General features: G+C 46.2%; 3 protein-coding genes across 6 annotated transcripts in view; 1 reads left to right on the forward strand and 2 right to left on the reverse strand.

The window, feature by feature from the left end:
* ACSF2 (acyl-CoA synthetase family member 2) overlaps window positions 1-1077 on the reverse strand; it is a 61641-nt gene extending 60564 nt beyond the window's left edge. For both annotated transcript variants that reach the window (XM_082211074.1, XM_082211073.1), the window contains exon 1: window positions 953-1077. The gene's annotated coding sequence lies outside the window, so the exon portion shown is untranslated. The remainder of the gene's footprint in view (window positions 1-952) is intronic.
* On the forward strand, window positions 1063-11567 carry LRRC59 (leucine rich repeat containing 59). Of its 2 annotated transcripts, none has more exons than XM_082211157.1 (8): window positions 1063-1171; window positions 3541-3696; window positions 4740-4799; window positions 5490-5648; window positions 6268-6372; window positions 7502-7574; window positions 9200-9373; window positions 10533-11567. In XM_082211157.1, the coding sequence occupies exons 2-8, from the start codon at window positions 3592-3594 to the stop codon at window positions 10775-10777; spliced, it is 921 nt and encodes a 306-aa protein (XP_082067283.1). In that variant the 5' UTR covers window positions 1063-1171; window positions 3541-3591; the 3' UTR covers window positions 10778-11567. The 2 variants fall into 2 exon arrangements, with proteins under 2 accessions (XP_082067283.1, XP_082067282.1); XM_082211156.1 differs by lacking the exon at window positions 1063-1171 and adding an exon at window positions 1196-1494.
* An 830-nt stretch (window positions 11568-12397) lies between these two features.
* Window positions 12398-21751, reverse strand: EME1 (essential meiotic structure-specific endonuclease 1). 2 transcript variants are annotated; one of them, XM_082211078.1, is made up of 9 exons: window positions 21626-21751; window positions 19430-20279; window positions 19075-19202; window positions 18434-18523; window positions 17591-17703; window positions 17162-17300; window positions 16824-16939; window positions 15703-15892; window positions 12398-13185 (listed from the first exon to the last, which is right to left on the reverse strand). In XM_082211078.1, exons 2-9 carry the CDS (start codon window positions 20229-20231, stop codon window positions 13009-13011), a joined length of 1755 nt encoding a protein of 584 aa, XP_082067204.1. In that variant the 5' UTR covers window positions 20232-20279; window positions 21626-21751; the 3' UTR covers window positions 12398-13008. The 2 variants fall into 2 exon arrangements, with proteins under 2 accessions (XP_082067204.1, XP_082067203.1); XM_082211077.1 differs by having other exon boundaries at window positions 21438-21640.
* Window positions 21752-21761: the final 10 nt, after the last annotated feature.

Raw genomic sequence — 21761 nt, forward strand, 5'->3', positions numbered from 1 at the left:
AAAAGCCACACTTATTGGGGTCACACAGCAGCAGTGGCTTCCAGTGAGATCTCGCCAGAAGCCACAGCTGTGCAACCCCAGTGGTGGCAGGAGCAGGTGGGGCACTTAAGGGAGCACCATGGGATCCCGCCACTTTAGACAGCTGCTTCATCCCACTTCACAGGCAGCCTGGCCCTGATGCTTGCTGGGAATAAATCCCAATGAATTCCATGGGGCTGATTCTGAACAAAGCATGCACCCTTTGAAAGAGATGTGTTTTGCTCCCTACCCCACCCACCTCGTGCCAATGTTTTGTCTGGTGTCTTCATTATACACCTTTAGGCGCCAGGCAAAAATGTTGCCCTTTAACCAGGCTTTTGGCCAATTGACATCCAATGCCCTATTATAAAATGTGTTGGGGAGGAGGACACTTATTGGGTTGATTTTGTTATGTATTTTGTGTTTTTATAATGTGATTTTATGTTGCAAACACCCTGAGACCTGCAGGTATAGGGCAGTATACAAATTTAGTTGTTAATAATAATAATAATAATAATAAGTGCTTTTTCTCCAGGGCACGCAGTACTGATACCTCTTTTTGTGGTTAAAAAGTGTGGCACATACTGTAACAACTTCCTCTTGAGTACCGGCACCTATTTTTCTAGAGGGGAAAGCACTAATAATAATAATAATAATAAAGGCAGAAGACTGTGGTAAATGGCAAGTTTCTGTCTTTCTTTCAATATCTGGACCAGCATATTTGCTCTTAAGTTGAAAAGCGGCACTCAAGTCGCCGAAAAAGGTGCTCCTGGTTTTTCGTTTTTCTTTAATTAAGCAGTGGTGGCAAAGGCGTGTAGGGGTGGGTGTGTATGTATCACAATTAGGCAACAACCTACCACAACTCTTCCCCTCACCCCGACAACGGAGGCGGCAAACTTGGCTCCCCGCCGCGTCGACTCTTGTTAATCCTTACCTTTTTTGCCTGCCTAGCCCTAGCGAGGCCTCCTAGGCTGTGACCTCTGTCAGCCTCCAGAGGCCGCTATCGCGCCTTTCCCCACCCGACTTCCGCGAGGCGCTCTCGCCGGCTTCTCTCGCTGGTTCCCGGGGAAGGCGCTTCGAGAGGAGGCGGGTGCGGAAGTGGCTGGCACGGGCAGGAGAGCGTCAGCAGTTCCGCTGGAGGGGCGGGGGCGAGGTGAGTGAGGTGAAGGGATAGCGGGAGGGAGGGGGGATTCCTAGACGGGACACCCCCTGGCCGCCCGCTGCGTTTTGGGGACGGCTCCCTTCGCGCCCTTTTTCTTTCGCTCTTTTCAGTGCAGCAGCCCCGTAATGCTGCGTGTCTGAGCCCCACGCCCACATTGCTTGCCTGCCGTGCTGGACTGCACAGAGGGAGGCGGAGGCAGAGCGAGGCGAGGCTGCTGACCGTGGGAGCCACGCGGGCGTATCCCGCCCCAGCCCTGGAGTTGGCGGCGTGGGGAACGTGTCTGCCGCGTGTGCAGGGGGAGCCTCTTGCGAGAGGTCCAAAGGGCAAAGATGGAGGGGTGCGAGGGGTGGGGGAATAGGGTTGCCACCTGTCCTATTACAATGCAGGATTATCCCGTATTTAAAAGAAAAAATGCTGCGTCCTGTATTGATAAAAGAGTTTTGTCCAGTATATCAGGTCTTCTCAAACTCTCCAAATGCACGTGTTTGGAAGGGTGTGTGAAAGGTCTAGGGAGCCAAGCACAGATTTGCAAATCCGTGTGTGCAAGTGTGACAGATTCCAGAGGGGCCATCCTGTTAGGCTGCAACAGATTGTAATGGATTGCTTTGAAGTCACTTCAGCACCAGATAAAAAAAAAGTTGCCCTGCCCTGTATTTTGCCAGAACAAAGGCGGCAACCCTAGGTGGGGAGAGTGGAGGTGTGACTTCTTTGCCCCAGTTTCGCCCTTGGCACATTGAGTTGGCCAGGAGGAGTTGTTAGCCTAGGCATGGGGCCCCCGCCCCACGGCTTTTTATTTCTTGCTGACGTTGGTTCTCTGCATTTAAACATTTCGTAGTCTGGTAGAGATGGAAACAGGTGTGATTTCCCCCACTGTGGAGTTGCAGATGGTGTGGGGGAGGGGGAGGAAAGCCACCTGCCAGATTTCCATGCATGTCCCTGATCTTATCAGGGAAGTCAGAGAAAAGGTGCTGATGCATCTCTATAAAGGGATTAGAAATGGATCTTTCTGTGAGCACCACATCCTCATATTTTGCTCTGTCCTCCCAAAAAAGGAAACCCCAGGCAGGGCTTGGGAGCTGGCAGGGTTGATTCTGTGTGGCTGGAGTTACAGTGCCTCCATTTTCAGTGATATTCCCAAGTGCACTCATTTGGACTTTACCATCCAAGTGGTCATTCATTCATATGGGGAAATGTGGTGAGGGAGAAAACTGCCCACTGGTTTGGCATTGGGTGCTGTGGCCCTCATTAAAGGGTCCCCCTCCCCCAAGTGTGGTATAATGATGCACGGTACTCAACTATGGAGGATCTTGCAATATGTGTATTTAATTTATGCTGTGCTCAGGGTTCACCTTCCACATGTTGGTTGGTGCCTGTTGCAATTATGTTAATGATAAGGAGGTCAAGTGGGTCTCTTTACAGTCTCAGACGTCAAGTGCAAGGTCTGTGCTGCAAATCCTTCCTCTGCTGCTAAGTGTAAATTTCAGCAGTCTTGGCAATGGTCCAAAGGCAACTGAGCGCCATTGTGACCCTCTCTCCTTTTGACCTATACCTCCTTTTAACTTGTACTTTCCAGCTGAGCAGGAAAGTCACACCACCTCAACCATTTCTCACTGGTAATTAAAATAATAATAATTCTGACCTGTTTCTTTATTATTGAGAATTGGGTGCACTGTTTAAGAGTGTCCCAATATGAAGCTAACCAAAGTACCATATTTTTCGCACTATAGGACTCACTTTTTCCCCCTCCAAAAATGAAGGGGAAATGTGTGTGTGTCCTATTGAGTGAATGCAGGCTTTCGCTGAAGCCTGGAGAGTGAGAGGGGTCGGTGAGCACAGACCCCTCTCACTCTCCAGGCTTCCGGAAGCTATCCGCAAGCCTTCGGAGTGCGGCAGGAGTGCCGGCCGGGCTCCGAAGGCTTGCGGATAGCAGTCTGCAGCCCGAAGCCCGGGGAGCGCTGTGCAGCACACCCCGGTCTTTGGGCAGCTATCCGCAAGCCTTTGGAGCCCGCGGGAGTTCCCGCCGGGCTCAGAAGGCTTGCAGATAGCATCAAGCTCCAGGAGCGAAGGCGAGGTTGCGCGCAACCACGCCCCCCGCTCCCGGACCGTTCTGGGGGCTGGGGTCGGGGGAAGCTCGGGCTTCCCCCACCCCAGCCCCATGGCTAAAAAGGAACCAAGACAGCCAACGGGATCCATCCCGCTGGCTGTCTTGGCTTCTTTGCTCTTGGAGGCTGGGGGGGGGGGATAATTTTTTTTCTTTATTCCCCCCCCCAAAAAAAACCCCTCTATAGAGCGAAAAATACGGTAAGTACTGTGGGGCTTGCTTACTAGTGAGTATGTAGCCTTAATCTTTTTATCTCTAGGAACACAAGGATATTCACCAGGCTCGTTGGGAGACTGCTCTATTGAAGATTATGGCAAAATCTGGAGGAAAAGGAGTGAATCTAAAAGACAAACTGGAGGGCAATGAGTTGGACTTGAGCTTGTGTGACCTGAATGAGGTGCCAGTGAAAGAACTGGTTGGTATCTCTGTGTAATAAGCCAAATAATTCTGTAATACTTTGTAGCCTGCATAAACGTACAGGTTCTTGTAAAATGGTAAACTGGTTAATCTGTTGATTCGCCAGAATTTTAATATGTACTTTAAAAATATGCTTTCAACTACAGTGATCCATGCGACGGTCACCTCCAGGCTTGACTACTGTAATTCGCTGTACGTGGGGCTGCCCTTGAAGCTGTCCCAGAAACTCCAGCGGGTTCAGAATGCTGCAGCGAGGCTCCTCACGGGGTCTCTGCCATGGGAGCATATTCACTCAGTGCTTTTCCAGCTGCACTGGCTCCCGGTGGAGTTCAGGGTCAGATTTAAGGTGCTGGTTTTGACCTTTAAAGCCCTTCACAGCCTAGGACCCTCGTACCCACGGGACCGCCTCTCCCAGTATGCCCCACGGAGAGCCTTGAGGTCGATAAATAGCAACACCCTAGTGGTCCCAGGCCCTAAGGAAGTTAGATTAACTTCAACCAGAGCCAGGGCCTTTTCAACACTGGCTCCGGCCTGGTGGAATGCTCTGCCACATGAGACCAGGGCCCCTCACCCCAGAAAATAGGAAACAAATTGATAATGGCCATGTAGGCAGAAAGCTTTACCTAGCAGGACAACAGTCTACTTAAAAGACAAAAATAATTTGTTCCTAATTCATTTGACAAAACGTGTAATGAAATATATAAATCAGCATCAACATGGAAGTGTATGTATGATAAAGAAGCATTTAGGAAATATAGCTAGTTTAGTTAATAGCAGTTGTGGGAGTTTGGTCCATATTGTGGCAGATGTAGATATTCTGAAAACTCCCATTTCTAGAATAAAGGTCCATGATGTGATACTAACATTTCATATGCCAAGAGTCACTGTTAAAATTTGTATTGTAGACAAATGATAGATCTATGTTACAATCCTCACTACACATGCTAGGAAGTTAAGCCTCATTGGTCAAGACAGGACTTGCTTCTGAGGAAACAAGCATAGGATTTCACTGCTAATTTGGTTCTTTGATTCTTTTTTCAGGCAGGGCTTTCCAAGGCTACCATTTTAGATTTGTCCTGTAACAACCTTACTACTTTGCCAGTAAGTTTCAACTGTATCCCATCTACAAACTTTTTATATAGAAACATGTATAATAATACAATCTCATCCTACTCTTTAATGCAGAAGGTGGACTGTAGGATGAGATTGCATTGTTCTTTATTAACGTTTGTACTACTTAAGAGGGTGAGACTGTATACATTTTTTATACATACCACCTAATGTAGTAATAGCTGTAGTTCTCATATCCCCTGGTAAGAGTGAATGTTGATGCCACAGTCACTAGAAGGGCAATTTTGGCCAATGACGTATTGTAAAAGATAGATGCAAGTACAGCTACTTTCAGAGAGCACAGATACAAGTTTTGATGGCAGATACTTTCATCTCAAAGTGGATAAATAATGATGCATATCTTTGAGTTACAGGTCTCTCTGCCAGGGTGTTGGGGAGAGATTGATACTAAGGGGCTTTGCGGATAAAGGGTAGAACTGAAGGTACAATGGTTTGTTGTCTCTTTTCCCTTAGAAGATGCTTTGTGTGTATCTTCCTCTACTTGCAGGCCTAAAATTAGAGGGAATGGCTCCTTCACGTGAATAGCTTGGGTGAGAGACTTGGCTGCCGTAGGTCTTTGGAAATCCTTAACCGTATCTGTAACTGTTCAGCTTGCTAAATGCCTCAGCTTTGGGTTAAGAAGGTGGTTGGACTCTGTTTCACTTGTGTTTTTGGTTGCAGTCAGAATTCTGCAGCTTGACCCACCTGGTGAAATTGGACCTTAGTAAAAACCAGCTTCAGCAACTGCCTTCGGACTTTGGTCGCTTGGTCAACTTGCAACACCTGGACCTTCTGAACAATCGATTAGTTACCTTGCCAGTCAGTTTTGCACAACTCAAGGTAACGTTTTCACTCTCCAACTCGTGCATTAAGAAAGACATTGAGCTTCAGCTCAGAACGTTTTTGAGATTTATCTGAGGCTTACTTCCCTGGTGGAAATCAAATGTTCCTGGTGGCAGAGAGGTGAAAGTTCAAATCTTTATTGCCATTTATGCAGCTGCCGGCTCTGGAGAAACCTTGGTAGTTTGAGCAAGCTCTTGGCAAAATTGATCTACCTCTCCATGTGTGATAGTATTGAATGGCTGTCTATTCATGGTTTGCTCTGTTAGAACAGCATTTCTCAATCTGTGTTCCATGGGGTTCCCTGTGAATGAAAAAAAGTTGTAATGGCAAACAAGCATGCACTGTGTTTCACTCAAGCAGTCGTCCTGGGAATCCTTATCCCTTCTTTCATTTTCTTGCCATGCTTTCCAGGGGTTAAACCAATAGCAGTTGGTGGAGTTTCTTACCTGGCTTCCCAATATACCTGGACATAATTTTCCATTCCGTCTTTTTGTTTTGCTGGTTTTTGTTAAACTTGGGCGGGGCGGGGGGGAGTTAATAAACTTGTTTTTTTCCCCAAAAGAGAAAATCATGACAAATGATTTGGTCTCTTTTTCTCTGCGTTTCCCTTTTTCAGAACCTGAAGTGGCTGGATCTGAAGGACAACCCTCTGGAGGCTGCCCTGGCGAAGGTAGCTGGAGATTGCTTGGATGAAAAGCAATGTAAACAGGCTGCCACCAGGGTAAAGCAATTTATTCTCAGTTACTTTCCTTATCTATTCGGCTGACTGTTTGTATTTATTCTCTCATGAATTTTTATGCATCCCAGTCCAAGGCTCAATTTGCGTCATAAACCAAAGATAAAAAAATAAACTCTAAACCTAAAAAGAAATGCACAAATGAAATCTGCATTCCCATTTTGAGGCCTCTCTCTCTCTATATATATATATCTAATAAAATTTAAATAGTTTTGCTTTACCGTTATTGATGTTAACCTTACCACACTGCTATATACATTTGGACTAGAAATACCAAATTGGCTCAGAGCTTGTAGTGGGCAACATGGGAGGAATTTGGAACACATATTTTTACATGCAAGCATTAGGGTAATCAGAGCAGTACACTGTTGCACTGGTATCTATGTTCAGGATGGTGTTTTGGGTATGGGAAGAGATGTATGTGTTGTTGTTAGGTTGCTAATCTGAATAACACATCTGCCTTTTTTACTCACTGGTATTCAAGAGCAAACAGAGAGGAAACTCCCTTTTTTGAAAGGCCATGTATTAGCAATTAACTTGTTGCTAGTTTTTAGGGGTTGGTGCCCTGTGCTGGCTTGCTTCATTCATCTGGAATTAGCTCTGCAGATATCCCTTGTTTTTGATAGGATTGGTCCTGTCTTTGGGGAACGAGGGCGCTGGACCACACAGCACTTGAATTTTCTAATTCTGTATAAGTGGTCAGAAAGACAGCTCTTCTCAAAGGCAGGTTGGCCAAATCAACTGAACTTTCATAAACGTCTTTCCTTAGTTTGCCTTGGTTGTATATTAAATAAGATGCTGTTACAGTTCTTGAACGGCTTAGTTGCTGAACAAATCAGCTCCCGAATGCTGCAAACCCGGAAGTAAGCGTTCTGGTTTGGGAACGTTTTTGGGAAGCCAAACGTCTGACGCGGCTTCCACTTGAGTGCAGGAAGCTCCTGCAGCCAATCAGAAGCCATGCCTTGGTTTTCGAACAGTTTTGGGAGTCAAACGGACTCCCAGAACGGATTAAGTTCAAGAACCAAGGTACCACTGTACATCCCTTATGCTGGTTGTGGCTTCTCCCTGCTTCTTGTAATTGTGAAAGCTAATCACACGTCTTGCATCTCGAAAGGTACTGCAGCATATGAGGGCCATCCAATCTGAGCTGGATCGTGAGAAGGAACGAAAACTACAGCTAGAGCGAGGTAGGCTTAGTAACCCTAGTTCTCCTTCCATGCCCCATAAATCTGCTCTGGGGGGCTGGAGGAACCCCCAGAACATGTTTGGGTGGCATGCATGGGGAGGAGGGGGAGGTCTTGTTGCGACGAGTGGACCACATTCCCGACACACAAGCCCCACTAAATTCCACCCTCAGCATCTCCCCCCACCCAACTGCCGGGAGCCCATTTCACAAGACTCTTATCATGTGACCGTCGGGGAGGGGGAATGATTAACCTGTGGTGAACCTTCACCTTAGAAATGATCACATGAATCAGTTCTCTGTCACTAAGTCTATACTTAGTCTTGCATTAAAAAAATAATGTAATTGAAATGGAGACTTGTACATATTACGAGCATTATCCTGGAATCATTTCTGCTGTTATGAGTTGTGGTTCTTCCAGCTTTCCATTTGCTGTACTTTCGTAGGCACATTTATCATCCAGTCTATTTGAAGCCATGTCGTCATTGCCCAGAAATTGGATTAGATTATCTTCAAGGCCATTCTATCTCTCTACGCCTATCCTATCCTTTTAAACAGAATAAACAGTTTCAGAGGCAGATGTTGGTTTAAACCCAGGTCAGACCCAGTTCATATGCAAAGTGGAGGGTGGCAGGGAGAGGTCTGAGCTTTGGAGCAAAAGGGTGTCTGGATTTAGGAGAGGTGAACTCCTCTCCTTGCTCAGTGCCTGCCACCCTGCAGCTTCTTCATAGCCAAACGCCGATACCACAAGAGAGCAAACCTTGGGGGAAATAATGGAAAACGGAGGGGGAGTTTAGCACTCCTCAGCCACGTGTCACATGATCTTGTGATTGGATCCCCCGTTTCACATGTGATTGGGGAGAACTATGTATTTCATCCCCCTTGCTTGTCCCTCCAACACTTGCATTTTGGGTGTAACCCTCCACAACACTAATGAACTCAACCAACATGTCCCAGGTGCCACTTTTGCCGTTCAGGTGTAAGATGGTTCATAATCCCAATCAGTAATCTGGTGCTACACAACCTTTCAGCACATTTAAACAACAGACAGTACCTTTGGTCACAGTCACTAAATGTTTCTTTGGTATTACTTCTCTTAGCACACTGAACCGGGTGATGCATTTAATATTTTCCTGTTGTGATCAGTGAAGAGAAACTGCTGCCTGTACTGGATGTACTTACTCCCTGTACAGTTGTACCTTGGAAGCTGAATGGAATCCATTCCGGAAGTCCATTTGACTTCCAAGGTGCGGCTTCCGATTGGCTGCAGGACGTTCCTGCAGCCAATCAGAAGCCCCGCCGGACGTTTGGCTTCCAAAAGAATGTTTGCAAACAGGAACACTCGCTTCCGGGTTTGCGGCGTTTGGGAGTCAAAATGTTTGACTGCTAAGGTGTTCGTCAACCAAGGTACGACTGTACCTTTACAGTATTGAATTCACCCGTTCAGCATGACAATAGGCCTTACAGGGTGCAAAACAGAGATTCTTAAAGCACCTTGCAGCTGCAGCTCTCCTCCTTTGAGGGGGCAGGGCAGCAACCACTGCCACATTATTGTACCAGATGCAGAAGTAAACGATGGAAGTGTTTTCTAGAGCGCATGAACATTTTCTGTTTGTACGGTATACTCAGAGCTGGAGAAGAAGCGTGAAGCAGAGCAGCGAGTGAGGGAAGCCCAAGAGAGGGAACTCCGGAAGCGGGAAAAGGCTGAAGAGAAAGAACGGCGAAGGCGGGAGTATGATGCTATGAGAGCGGTAAAGCAGGAAATGGCAAAACAATCAAGGAAAGAAAAAGACCAGAATCCAAGTAAGTTGTTGTTGTTGTTGTTATTATTATTATTATTATTATTATATTAAAAAGTATGTGTGAGAGGGAGAAATAATGGAAACCAAGAGTAGATAGCTTTGGGGTTTTCTTAAAAAAAAAACCCTTACAAAACTTACCTTAATTAAACTTCATAAATTGGCAAAGGAGCAGGTCTGTAGCTTGGGGGTACTCCTGGTTCCAACTTTGCTACCAGAGGCTCAATGGGCCTCGGGGACTAGGAATGTTTATTTTGAGCCCAGGCTAGTTTGCCAGCAAGGGTTCCTTTTGGACAGACATGATTTCCCCATTACACCCCATCCTCTGGTAACTTCCAGATTGGATCATTGCAATGGCCTTTACACGGGACTGCTCTTGAAGATGACTCACAAACTTCAAACAGCTCCAAATGCAGCTGCTAGAGTTCCTTTTAGAGTTGACGTATATCCTGTTCTGAAAGCCTTGCTTTGGCTTCCTGTTCATTTTGGGGCCCAATTCAAGGTGCTCGTATTGGTGTTTAAAGCCCTAAATGACCCAGGTTCCAAATATCTGAAAGAACGCCTCCTTCCTTACAGAACTCCCGCTGGGTGTTAAAATAAACAGAAGGGGCCCTCTTGGTCATTCTGACACCCTCTGGTGGTTTTTTTTTTTCCTTTGGCAGAGTGGCTGCTGGGAGAGGGCATTTTCTATAGCAGCCCTTATGCTTCAGAACTCCCTCCCCACAGAGTTGCGCCTGGTGCCTTCATTGTATAGCTTTTGTCGTATGTTGAAGCCACACTTCTTTACCTTGCGGCCTTTAACACCTGGGATTTATTTTTAAAATGTACACACACACACACCCCATTCTTATGATGGTAAATTGTTTTAACTGATTTTAAAGTGTTTTTATAATGTTGTACAACTGCCCTGGGACCTTATGGGGAAGAGTGGGTAAGAAATTGAATTATTGTTGTCGTTAGATCTTGCAAATTTTGCGTTGTCACCTGGTTAATAGTTAGGGCAAACCCAAACCATGTTTGGGCATCATTTAGATGCCAACAGTAGCCTCTGCTACTATTAAGGATGTTGCCTGCATTTACAGAGCTTGTGGAGATGGGGTTAGTCAGCCTGTTAAAGCAGAGTAAATAAATTCTCATTCTTTGCCCGTTCTTTGTTTCTGCAGAGGCCTCGCTTTCCCATCCATCCCACCCACCCCAACACAAACGGTCCTGGTCCAGAGTCCTATTGAAGATGCTGCTGTTCCTGCTGCTTGGTGCCCTCAGTACTCTGGCTGTCTGTAAGGTTACAGAGCTGCAGCACCAGCCTGTATGCGTCCGTGTGAACATGCTCTATGAGGAGGCGCTGTCTCTTTTGCAAAGCCGCGAAATCCTTCGGAACGTACTGCAGCCGAACACCCAGCAGTCCTGAAGGACTCTTCCCCTTGCCAGTACCACCTCCTGCTGGTTTTTCGTTTTCGTTTTTTTGCATCAGCGCAGCCAGGATTCCTATGGAATTAAGCTCTGGTGGAAATTGCCTTCAGCCATTCAACGCTGGGTTTGGTGGCCAAAGTTCAAACAGCGCCAAACCACTCGCCCGGGTTGCTTCGCTTCGATTGCAGTTCCTGCGGTAAACCAGAATTTGTTGCCATTCCCTTCCTCCATAGTGGATCCTTTCCTGGGCTGCAAAATACAGACTTGCTGGTCTGTATGCAAGCGAGGAGAGACAGTACCCTTAGTAGCAGCCTTGCTATGAGAAGTGATACCTATTTTTGTCATCTTAAGAAGTTTTTGTATATGTTGTCTTTGAGTGTTACTGCTATAGCAAATACGTGCTCACTTTGGAAACAACTACTGTACACAGGAGGACTGAATGTATTCATTCAGGGGGGAGTGGAGTCATGGTTCAGGTTAGCTTTCGTATATGCATATGTAATTTTTCTAAGCAGCTTGATGTTGGATTTGTAGGTGGAAACTGGTGGTTGTGGAATGTAAAGACAACCTACCTAAAGTATGCTGTTTTTCGAAAACGCATATCTACATCCACATCTGCCAATACCTAATTCTTCTCTCCCCAGATATTTGTATACCAGCCAATGGAAGTTTTATCAAAGTATTGTGAAATCTGCACCCAAAGTTTAGCAAGTAACATGTCATTTCATTATATATATTTTTTGCTTTTTACATTTTTGAATTGGTTAAAAACAAACAAACCGGGTGCAGTTTCTGTGTCCTTGTGCCTAAGTGCTTTTTCCTGTTGTATCTTAGCTTGACGATCTGTGTTCCTGAACATACAACGTTATTCCTTAGTGTGAGTTACCTGAGAAAGTTCTCTACTCAACTGTACTTTCCCCGTTTGCTTGTTTGAGCAGGTAGCGAATAAGGAACACATTTGCCTTATCCTCTGCCATTGTGCAAAGGATCTAGTGTGGCGCACAGATCCTGCCTGCTACCCTTCAGTGTCCTGCTGCGTCAGCTTAGAGCACGAGTACCTCTCTTGCTCAGGCAGCTTCCACTACTGTAACTAACAGCTTTACCAGCTGTTGAAATTACTTCCTAGATTATATCTGGCAAACCCAGCAGCCTCCCTAGGGTAAAACCTCACCAAATCCAGTGAAACCTCCTGAGTAAATACACGTAAGATCAGAATGGAATTAATTTGTGCAGAGTCTAAAAAACCAGAGGAGAAGCAGAGCTCTAGCATCTGCTAGTAGTGTAATTGAAACAATAGCTATATAGCACTATCAATGGGCATGTGCTTTACAGAGCGCAAGTCTCTCCTGGGCTGAGAGCTTGCAAGTTAAAATTAGTCACAGGAGAAACAGCAGATGAAAGTGGAGGTGGGGTAAGCAGGGAGGAAGAAGGGTGAGATTCTGCTAACTTAAAATGAGAGGCTTTGTTCAGGTGGGGCATATGGACAAGGGGATTGCGCAAAAAAGGCTTCACGGAAAAAGTGGGCCTTGAAGCGGGATTTGAAGTCACTGACGTCATCCCAGGGCAGCAAGGGGAGAGGGATTAGAAGACTTTTAGGTAGCCGAGATGCAACTTGAAATTTGTTTCCTGTAGCAAATTCCCGTAAAGCATTTAATATGTAAAGTTACATAACCCACGTGCACAGCTCTAGTCAAATAGACATCCGTTACATAGTTTGTGCTTTTTAGGTTCTTACAAAAAAAAAATTTAAAAATTGAATGAATAGGACATAGCTATGAGTAAATCAATATTCTGTTTCTATTTTGGCACATGGGCACCTCTTACGTTCAAGTCAGAGTTGTTGAAGCCCAGCCTCTTTAGCAACGTTTAAAATTAATTTGACAAATTTCTGAATAACGTTGGTGTAGAACAAGCACTGCCCATCTCCTCTTTAGCATCCTTGTCTATCCTGAGTAGTAAGGGGGTAGATGCAGAGTGGCAGGGATTGTGCCTGGGTTTTCTTTTCAAGATTGATAAAAGAATTACAACTCAGTCATTCCTGGTTAGCCAAGAAATACTTGATTGCCTAATAAGGACTGTTGCAGGAATAAAGGGGGGAAGTAGGAGTCCTTTCCAGGTGCCAAGCAGCGACACATTTGATATTTAAAAAAAAGTTTAGTTTTAACATTTCTTCCCGCTATTAAAAAAAAGATTTGAATGAAGTTCTTACTTAAAATACATAGTTCAGCATCACCCAGTAGCATCCAGGGAAAGGTCAGGGTTATGGGAAGTCATCTGCAGATAAATCCGTTTGGATAGCTCTGGGCCAACCCGCCTTGTAGTAGCTGTCACCCCATCGCCACGGCGGACAGGAATCTCTGCAAGGAGGTTGTGCCGCTCCTGACGAGAAGGGTGGGTTTCATAGGCCTAAATGTAACACAGAAATAACGATACACACCACAAAATGCGATATATGAATAAACTTAACTACTAAATTGCCGAATCCGTCTAAGAATGGTTTACTAAGGAAGCCAAGTATGTGCCATAGAGCAGCTGGCCAATATAGCCAGCCTGAAGTTACATTCACTTTTCCCCCGGAGATGATTTATCCACCTACAACCCCATCGCTGGGGCAGTTTTGCGACATTGGATAATTGCACTTCCCATAGTAAGTTTGTAGTCTCGATAAGAGAGCAGTCGGCCGATTGATCCTTTAGCTAGTTACTCCTAGCCAAAGCCTCCCACTGCCTGCTCTCCTCCCCACCACCACGGTTACAGGTTTCCTATGAGCCAGACTTTGTGCAGCCATGCAAATAACTCAAGTGGCAATCAGCCACTCCCCAAGCCCACTGAATACAGTGTGAGCAGTTCTGTTACTGAAAGACTGAAAAAACTGGGAGAAGTTGTATACTCTGGGGGGATGGTAGAGATTTGATGGAGGACTCCTGAGTTACAGGCAGGGGGATGTCAGTCTCTCAGGGTGAGAGGCTGGGAGGAGCTACTGTCCTCTGCGGGTGGTAAGGGCCAAGAATTACTTTTAATTAAGAGAGGACTTTGTAATTTCGCTTACTCGATTTGTATCTTCTGTAGTTGTAATTTTACTGTATTATGGGAAAATCTAAATAAAGAGAACCTTGAAAACAAAACTGGAGAAGTAGGCAGATGGCAACATAGAGACAACTCGGCAAGGGCTGCTGTCAAGGAAAACGGATGAGCTTCAAAAATGCAAAAATGGGATATCTGGAGAGAAATGTTTTGGTTTTTTTTAAAAAAAAAAAGATGTAAGGAGTCACCGTCTCCACTGAGAACAGTAGTGGTAGCTTTATAGTAAGAGGAATGCAAAGTTTGGTTAATGTTCAGAATGCTTTCCTGATCACGAGAGCAGTTCAGTGGTGGACAGAAGTGCCCAGCAGTTGTGGAATCATCATTTTGGAATGAAAAGGGGAGGGAGGATTGAACAGACGTCTAACAGGGACTCTCTACGTCATACTGGATATCCAGTTCTAAGGCAGGAGGGCAGATTCACTGAAGCACAGGGGCTGCATATAGACAAGGGAGTAAGTCCACTAAATAAACATGTATAGAAATGTGCTCTTGAATTGCTTCTACAAAGAGCTGGGTACCTTGCATAAACCTCTAGAAGTATTGACGTGTTCCATCAAAACACATCTACGTACCCTTCAGTGGAATCTTTGCCTGTGCCATTTTTGAAGAAGAAGAGTTTGGATTTGATATCCCACTTTATCACTACCCAAAGGAGTCTCAAAGCGGCTAACATTCTCCTTTCCCTTCCTCCCCCACAACAAACACTCTGTGAGGTGAGTGGGGCTGAGAGACTTCAAAGAAGTGTGACTGGCCCAAGGTCACCCAGCAGCTGCATGTGGAGGAGCGGAGACGTGAACCCGGTTCCCCAGATTACAAGTCTACCGCTCTTAACCACTACACCACACTGGCTCTTAATCTTAATCTTGAAGAACAATCTATCACCTCCTGGTGATTAATAATATGTGGGCAATAAGTGAGGGAGGGAAACCAGAAGAGAGCTAGTCTTCACACCTAGCTCAGAAGCAGCTGCTTTTCTCAGGTTCAGTACTGGATTAGACCAGGGGTCCATCTAAGTTCAACACCCTATTCTCACTCTGGCAGGACCCAAGTGCAGCTGGTATCAGAAAGCACACTGTCTCCCCAGCAGTGGAGGTAAAACCCGCTGCACTTAAGAACGGGCCAGAACCATGCATGCATTAATAAGAGTCAAGTTACATAAGGCAGATGTATTGAGTCACATCTCTGGTTAGTTACTGAGGCCACAATCCTGTGCAGGCTGACCTGGAAGTAACGCCTATTATTAAACATAGTGGGTCATAATTCAGGCTTGAACTTTTGCAAGCAACTTCCAACATCAATTACAGTGGTGCCCTGCAAGACGAATGCCTCGCAAGACGGAAAACTCACTAGATGAAAGAGTTTTCCGTTTTGGAGGTGCTTCGCAAAACGAATCTCCTATGGGCTTGCTTCGCAAGACGAAAATGTCTTGCGAGTTCCTGCGGGTTTTTTCCCATCCCCCCCTTTTTCTAAGCCGCTAAGCCGCTTATCAGCTCAGCCGATAAACTGCTAATAGCGCTAATCCGCTAATCCGTCAATGGGCTTGCTTCGCAAGACGAAAAAACCGCTAGACAAACGGATTCTTTTCGTCTTGCGAGGCACCACTGTACATTCATCACTCACAGCACAAGACTGGGTAGCCTGTACTATACAATGCCTAAATTCTGGATACAGAATAAGCTATTTAAGTTAAAGTTACCAATGTATAATTGCTCCCAAGATCTGAGTTTCCGTGTTCAATACAGACTAGCTGTGTATTTTCACAGAATCTTGAGTGTGTGCGCATGCACAGAATGCTCACAACCTAGAATACAGTATTCCTTTGGCAGCAGAATAGCGTACCTGTTTCAGAAGTAGAGGAGATGGGTATTTGGCCACGATGGCATTGGCTGTCTCTAGGCTGACCCGGTTAAACTGCTGGATCTGTCTCTTCCAAACTTGCAGAAGTCCTTTTCCAAAGCGGTCCACCTTCATCCCCCCAATCCAGTCTCCCTCTAGGCAGAAGGAGAAGCTGGTTTTATCTCGTTCCCTTCTGCAAATGATGTGAACGAGAAACACAACAGAACAAAGTTATGGGCGCTTGTGCTCCTCTGTAAGGAAATTATCTGTCCACAGCAGAAAGCAAGGAAAGGAAATTCTCTATACAGATACCAAGAGTAGGTCTTTCCATGTGTCAAGCACAAGGTGTCTGTTTTCACATTTCCATGTGAACATTGAGATGAGCTCTTCTTTCAAAATCTCAGCACCTTGTGCAAACGCTGTCAGGTCTTTCCAAATACCAAGGATATTAAAAAGCATTGAAATCAAGAGCTTTAAAGTACACAAACTGAGTGTCTCAGTCACTTCAAGGAACTGAGCCTGCTTCACATGTTACAGCAGGAGAAAATTTGTCAAGTTTCTACCATGGGTCTGACAACTCTCTTTCCTGTAACATATCCAGAGACTCTTTGCAGTTGCAAGGTATGCTCACTACGTGTTTCAGATACAAAGTGCACTTAAAATACTGCAGGAGAGACACTGTCAAGGCTGCAGTGGAAATTCCTGGCCCTCACTTTCCTCTAATGTGAAGGCCAAAGATGGTTGTGTTTGAGGCAGTAATTTGGAGAATGGGACTGCCAGACGTAGAGGATTGGAGACCACTACTGGCAGCGGAATGGAACACATCCTTGCAGGAGAAACCCCAATCCTGGCAGGAATCCACAAATGCTTCTCAAGTAGTATCTGAAACTAAGGCAACAGGTGCTAAATGGGAGATTGAGCCAGATGTGAATTCCTGCGTACCATACTGACCCTTGAGATGCCAATTAGACCCAATCAGGCCAGGAAGTGGGCCTCACGGCAAAAATCAGTATTTTAGATTCCACCAGAAGGCACGGCACTCGGGAGAGAGCCCAGTGCCCACATAACCCAGCGGCACGCCAGAAAACGAAGCTGCTGAGATGTGCTCAGGTTTGCTCACTCACTTGAATGGAGCTTCTGCCACAGCCTTGGTGAACGTACTGGCAAAGTCGGCAAACTCCTTCCAGCTCTCGAGGAGTCGAACTTGGATACCTGTCTGAAGCTGCAGAGCCACCAAACCCTGCAAAGGCAAAGAATGATGGTGAGAAAGGAAGCTTAGTCTCTGGCATCTCCTGCACCCTCCTGGTGATTAATAATAGTCTCCATCATCAGAGACATCACAGCATGACAGTATTTACTCATCAGCCAAGTGCCTGGGCAGGGTAGTCCCAAAGAATTTACCCTGGAGGAAGAAGCAAAACAAAAAAGCAACACATGGGACACTAACTCCATGCTCACTCACTTCTTCCACGTCCAGTCTGGACAGGTTTGGGGTGGAATTTGCCTTTCCTCTCCGATTCCTCTGTTTGCTCTGCTCCTGGGCCTCACTGCCACTCTGCAATGCTTGCTGCAGTTTCTTCCGTGACTTGAGCTTGTGAGAACTGAGAGGACAAAGAACGAATGAACAGCCCGCGTTGGCGGTAACAACTATTTGCATTGCTAAAAATCGACATTCCCAGTGGTAAAATATATATGCCATGCAACTACAGACAGCACCACTGAGAAGGGTCCAGTAGGCACTGCACGTCTGCGTATGCTGCTCTGCTCAGGTGATGCAAACCGGTGTTTGCTGCACCAGTTTGCATGGCTTTTCCTGTGACTTAGAGACTGGGGGATGCTGAAGAGCCTATTGCCATGACTGTTCACAGTGGGGAGGAAGCAACATTCTAACCTGAAGTATTTTTCTAGTTCTACTACAGCCAGGGCCAGAGTCTTCCCAGGGGTTTTCTTCATGACGTTTGCCGCAAAGCTCTGCAGAGTCTCATTGGGCCCTTCCATGCTAACCTGGGGGCAAGACAAATACAAGAAAACAGAGACTATATATTCCCGGACCAAAGTTAAAACAACAAATAAACCACCACCTCCAATTGGCATTGTAAGGCTCACATTCTCTCTCCGGACAAACCCATATGCAGAGCTGAAGTTTCAGGTTCATGCACTCCCCAGTTTTTCAGAATGAAACAATACCTGGGCCTCCTATTATATACCAAGGGTATTGAACTTTTTCCAGCTCAAGGACTGTGATATCTTGTTGGGAACCATACCAGGGGTGGGCAGGGAAAGAGGCAGAAGTGTTTCAGTGTGTCTCTTACCTCTGTATAGTAATAGTAGTAGTAGTAGTAGTAGTAGTAGTAATAATAATAATAATAATAATAATAATAATAATAATTTTATTAGTGATACCCTGCCCATCTGGCTGGGTTGCCCCAGCTACCCAGAGGGCTACATTCCAACCCTGCCGAAACCAGAGGTTCCTACACACAAACACGCACATCCCTCCATCCAGAAAGCAAGTGGTATTATCAGAGTTCAAGTACACATCACAACCAAGCAAAGGCATTTGATCACATGGAGCAGGACTGGTAAGCAGATGTAGTCTATAGATAGGGCTTGGCAGAGAGGCCTGGAGGACTCACTAGGCCTCAAGCCTGAACACTGATAGATTGTTTTTAAATAGATGGTGCAAGCTGTTACTTGGGTAGCAGTTAAGACACTACATCGTGCGTGACCTCACCTGTTTATAGTTATGGATCATAGCAACAAATTCTTCTAGCAGAACTAGGACTAGAAGGTTGGGTTCTTCTGTCCAGTTGTCTTCTTCAGCCTGGAGGAACAAAAGAACATTTAAGGTGGAACAGTACAAAGGAGAGGGCTATTGCTATTAAAAAGAAACAAGGGATGTATAAACTGCTATATATGCTCCAGAACGAGGAGCATAATTCTGGCTACAGAGTGTGGGCAAGTTTGTGGGCAACGAAGAGAGGTATGTTGGGAGACCAAAAATGGGGAGATCCTGGAGATCTTTTTCTACCTGCCAAATCAGAAAGCTTGACGGTCGCTGAAAGGTTTCTAGAGGAATTCGTTGCTGCACTGCTCATATAACGCAACAGACCTCCTTTGAATGCAAAATTCCACAAGGCTCTAGCAAACAAACGGATAACTCTTGGCATATTTGCTCAGGTAACGTGGAGGATATTGCCGGATGTGTCGTTAAATGTACATGACAAGCACTAGAAAGGTGGGTGGGAAAGGATGTGCTATCAGGGAGATCACTACAGCGATAGTTCAGCAACAGTTCAACCGCCTCCCACTATGACTTCAGCTCTAGAGACAAGAGAAATAAGGGGGGAAGCCTTTGAGGAAATGCAATCCTACCTGACCTAGTCCAGTTTTCCTTCTCCAGGTGATACTGCAAGGAACAGCTTGATTCTCAATCACACAGCTGCACTCCATTGCCTGCAGAGCGGTAAGCACCAGTCCGCCACCTTCAATCTGTAATAGACCTAAGGAGAGGACAGAGATCAGCTGCAGGGCCAGTCAATACATTACTCTTGCTGAAGATCCTCAGGTGACTCTGAGCAAACTGTGGGGCTTGCAACAGCTCTGTTTCCCAACACAAAACGCATGAGCTGCCACACTCTGCCAAATGGCAGGGCCGGCACCAGGATAGGGGTCCATTGGGAGGGCAGGCAGTTAACACCCATCACAGCTAAAAGTGAAGGGGCAGTACCTGGATCTAGGACTGCTTGAATGTGTTTCAGACACTCTTCTGGCCTCTGGGCCTTCCACCGGTTAGCAAGGGCCTTCCTCCTCTCTCTTTCCTGCTGCTGCAGTATCTTCTGGGTTTCCCGCTCATTTGTCCTCTGCCGGGCTTTGCCCAGTTCCTCCTGGCTGCGCTTTGTTTTCCTCTGAAGAGGCAAAGGTTTCAGGCTTTCCTCTGCTGCCTGACAGCTGCCATTTTGAAGCAAGCGGTCAGAGACACAAACAGTCGGGCGAAGCACAGTCTGTTTCTTGGGATCCAATGAATCCAGTTCCTGGTCGCTATCTGACAGTTCCCATATACTGGGTACAGCCCTTCCCTGGGTTCCTTGGCCTCTGGGTAGCTGTGACAGCCGCCCGCAATCTGTGACCGCTTTCTCATCAATGGAGCAGAGCCCGTTCCCTCCAGCGGAGTCTCGCTTGCTCAGTTCCCGGATCCTAGTATACGAAGGACAAGCGGAGGAAGGCTCAGACGTCAAAAGCTTCCTCTTGAGCCTTTCAGCCAAGGGAATAACTTCCTCCTCCTCACTCTCGCTGCTGAGCTGCACTATCACTTTCAGACAAGTGGGAGCCCTGGCCGAATCCTGGCTGCCACGTGGTTTTTTCCAGGCAGGAGAGGCCACGGACGAATCTTCCGAGTCTGAGCTGCAGAGCACAACCACATTCTCTTCTAGAGGAGTTTGGACAACGCTTTTTATGCTTGGAGGCTGCTGCTTCAGGAAATCAAAGGTTGGCAGCTCCTCATCATCACTGTCCCCCAACTCTGGGGACATGGTTTCAGCCTCACGTGATGAGTGGAGTGCCAGGGAAATGGAGACAGCCTGAGGAAAAGAAGCGCCAAGTTTTAGTCGAAACGACAACAGCCACAACCTCTTAGGCACGAGAAGCAGACATTGGGCATCATCATTCCCCCACAGCAGCCTTCGCCAACTTGGGGTAATCCAGACATCTTGGACTACAATTCCCATCATCTGGCTGAGGCTGATGGGCATTGTAGTCCAAAAGATCTGGAGGGTCCTAGGTTGGCAATGGCTGCCCCGGGAGCTTGATGAGGTTCCCCTTCCAGCAGGAAGAAGCAAGAGCTGTAGACTGTGCAGGTGCTTGGGAGAGGAGATAGAAAAGCATCCACAGACCCAAACATCTGGGGCTACCTGGCCCCAGCAGCTAGGTAGCACATGAAAGGGGTGAGTACTGACTGCCACGCCATATGGTTGCCGCAGAATGTGAAAGAGCAACTAGTATCAACAATAGTAATATTGAAAGCCACAGGCCTGGACATTACACTCCCCCTGCCTCCCTTCATGATGTACTACTGAATTTAAATAACAAAACAAACCCCTTTATGCTATTTATTTATTTCATGATTTATAAGCCCACTTTCAGGGGCAGCCTGCTCAAAGAGGTGTACAATAGCATGTTTTAAACAATACAACAAAACCACACCATAAATTACTAAAAACACCAACAAACTAAAACAGATAATGAAAGCTGCAGTACTTTGTGAATCTATGACTTTTATTGTAATTGTGCTGCTTAGCTTATTTTTTTAGTTGTTTTGTTAATGGTGCTTTATAGATTAATAATAATAATAATAATAATAATAATAATAATAATAATAATTTATGCATCGTTGATCCGGCTGGGTTTCCCCAGCCACTCTGGGCGGCTTACAACATATCTAAAAACATAATGAAACCATCAACCGTTTAAAAACCTCCCGATGCATTTTAGGAGATGTCTCCTAAAAGTTGTGTAATTCTTTATCTCCTTGGCATCTGAATGGTTTTGTCGATTATCTTGTATATTATTCTATGTTGTGTCTATGATGTTCTGCTATGGTTCTTTCTTGATTTGTAAGCCGCTTTGCGATTCACGGGGAACGAAACGCGGCATAGAAATGTAAGCAAGCAAGCAAGCAAGGAAGGAAGAACCCCCCCGTGTGTCCTGGGGGGGGCGGGGGGCGCCTTCAGAGGACCCACCTCGGGGTAGGTCTGAATTTCATCCCCGGAGACTCGTTTTTCAACAGTTGAGTCCCTGGAATGCTGAGCGAGAAGCTAGGAGGAAAGTGCTTCTGAGCCCGTGCAGAGCGGCTTCCTCCCCCTCCACCCACCACCCCCAGCCTCTTTGGAAAGGGAGGAAGGGGCACGAAGGGCTTTCTCGGCGGTACCTCTCTCTCTCTCTCTCTCTCTCGGCTCAGAAACAGGAGCAGCCGCTCTCCTCCTCCTCCTCCTATTCCTGGCCCGTAGCAATTAGGATGGAGCCCGGGAATCGGAGCCTCATTCAAACGCGGCGCTTCTCCCCGC

This window comes from Podarcis vaucheri (genome assembly GCF_965113315.1).
Source record: "Podarcis vaucheri genome assembly, chromosome: 2".
Taxonomy (NCBI): domain Eukaryota; kingdom Metazoa; phylum Chordata; class Lepidosauria; order Squamata; family Lacertidae; genus Podarcis; species Podarcis vaucheri.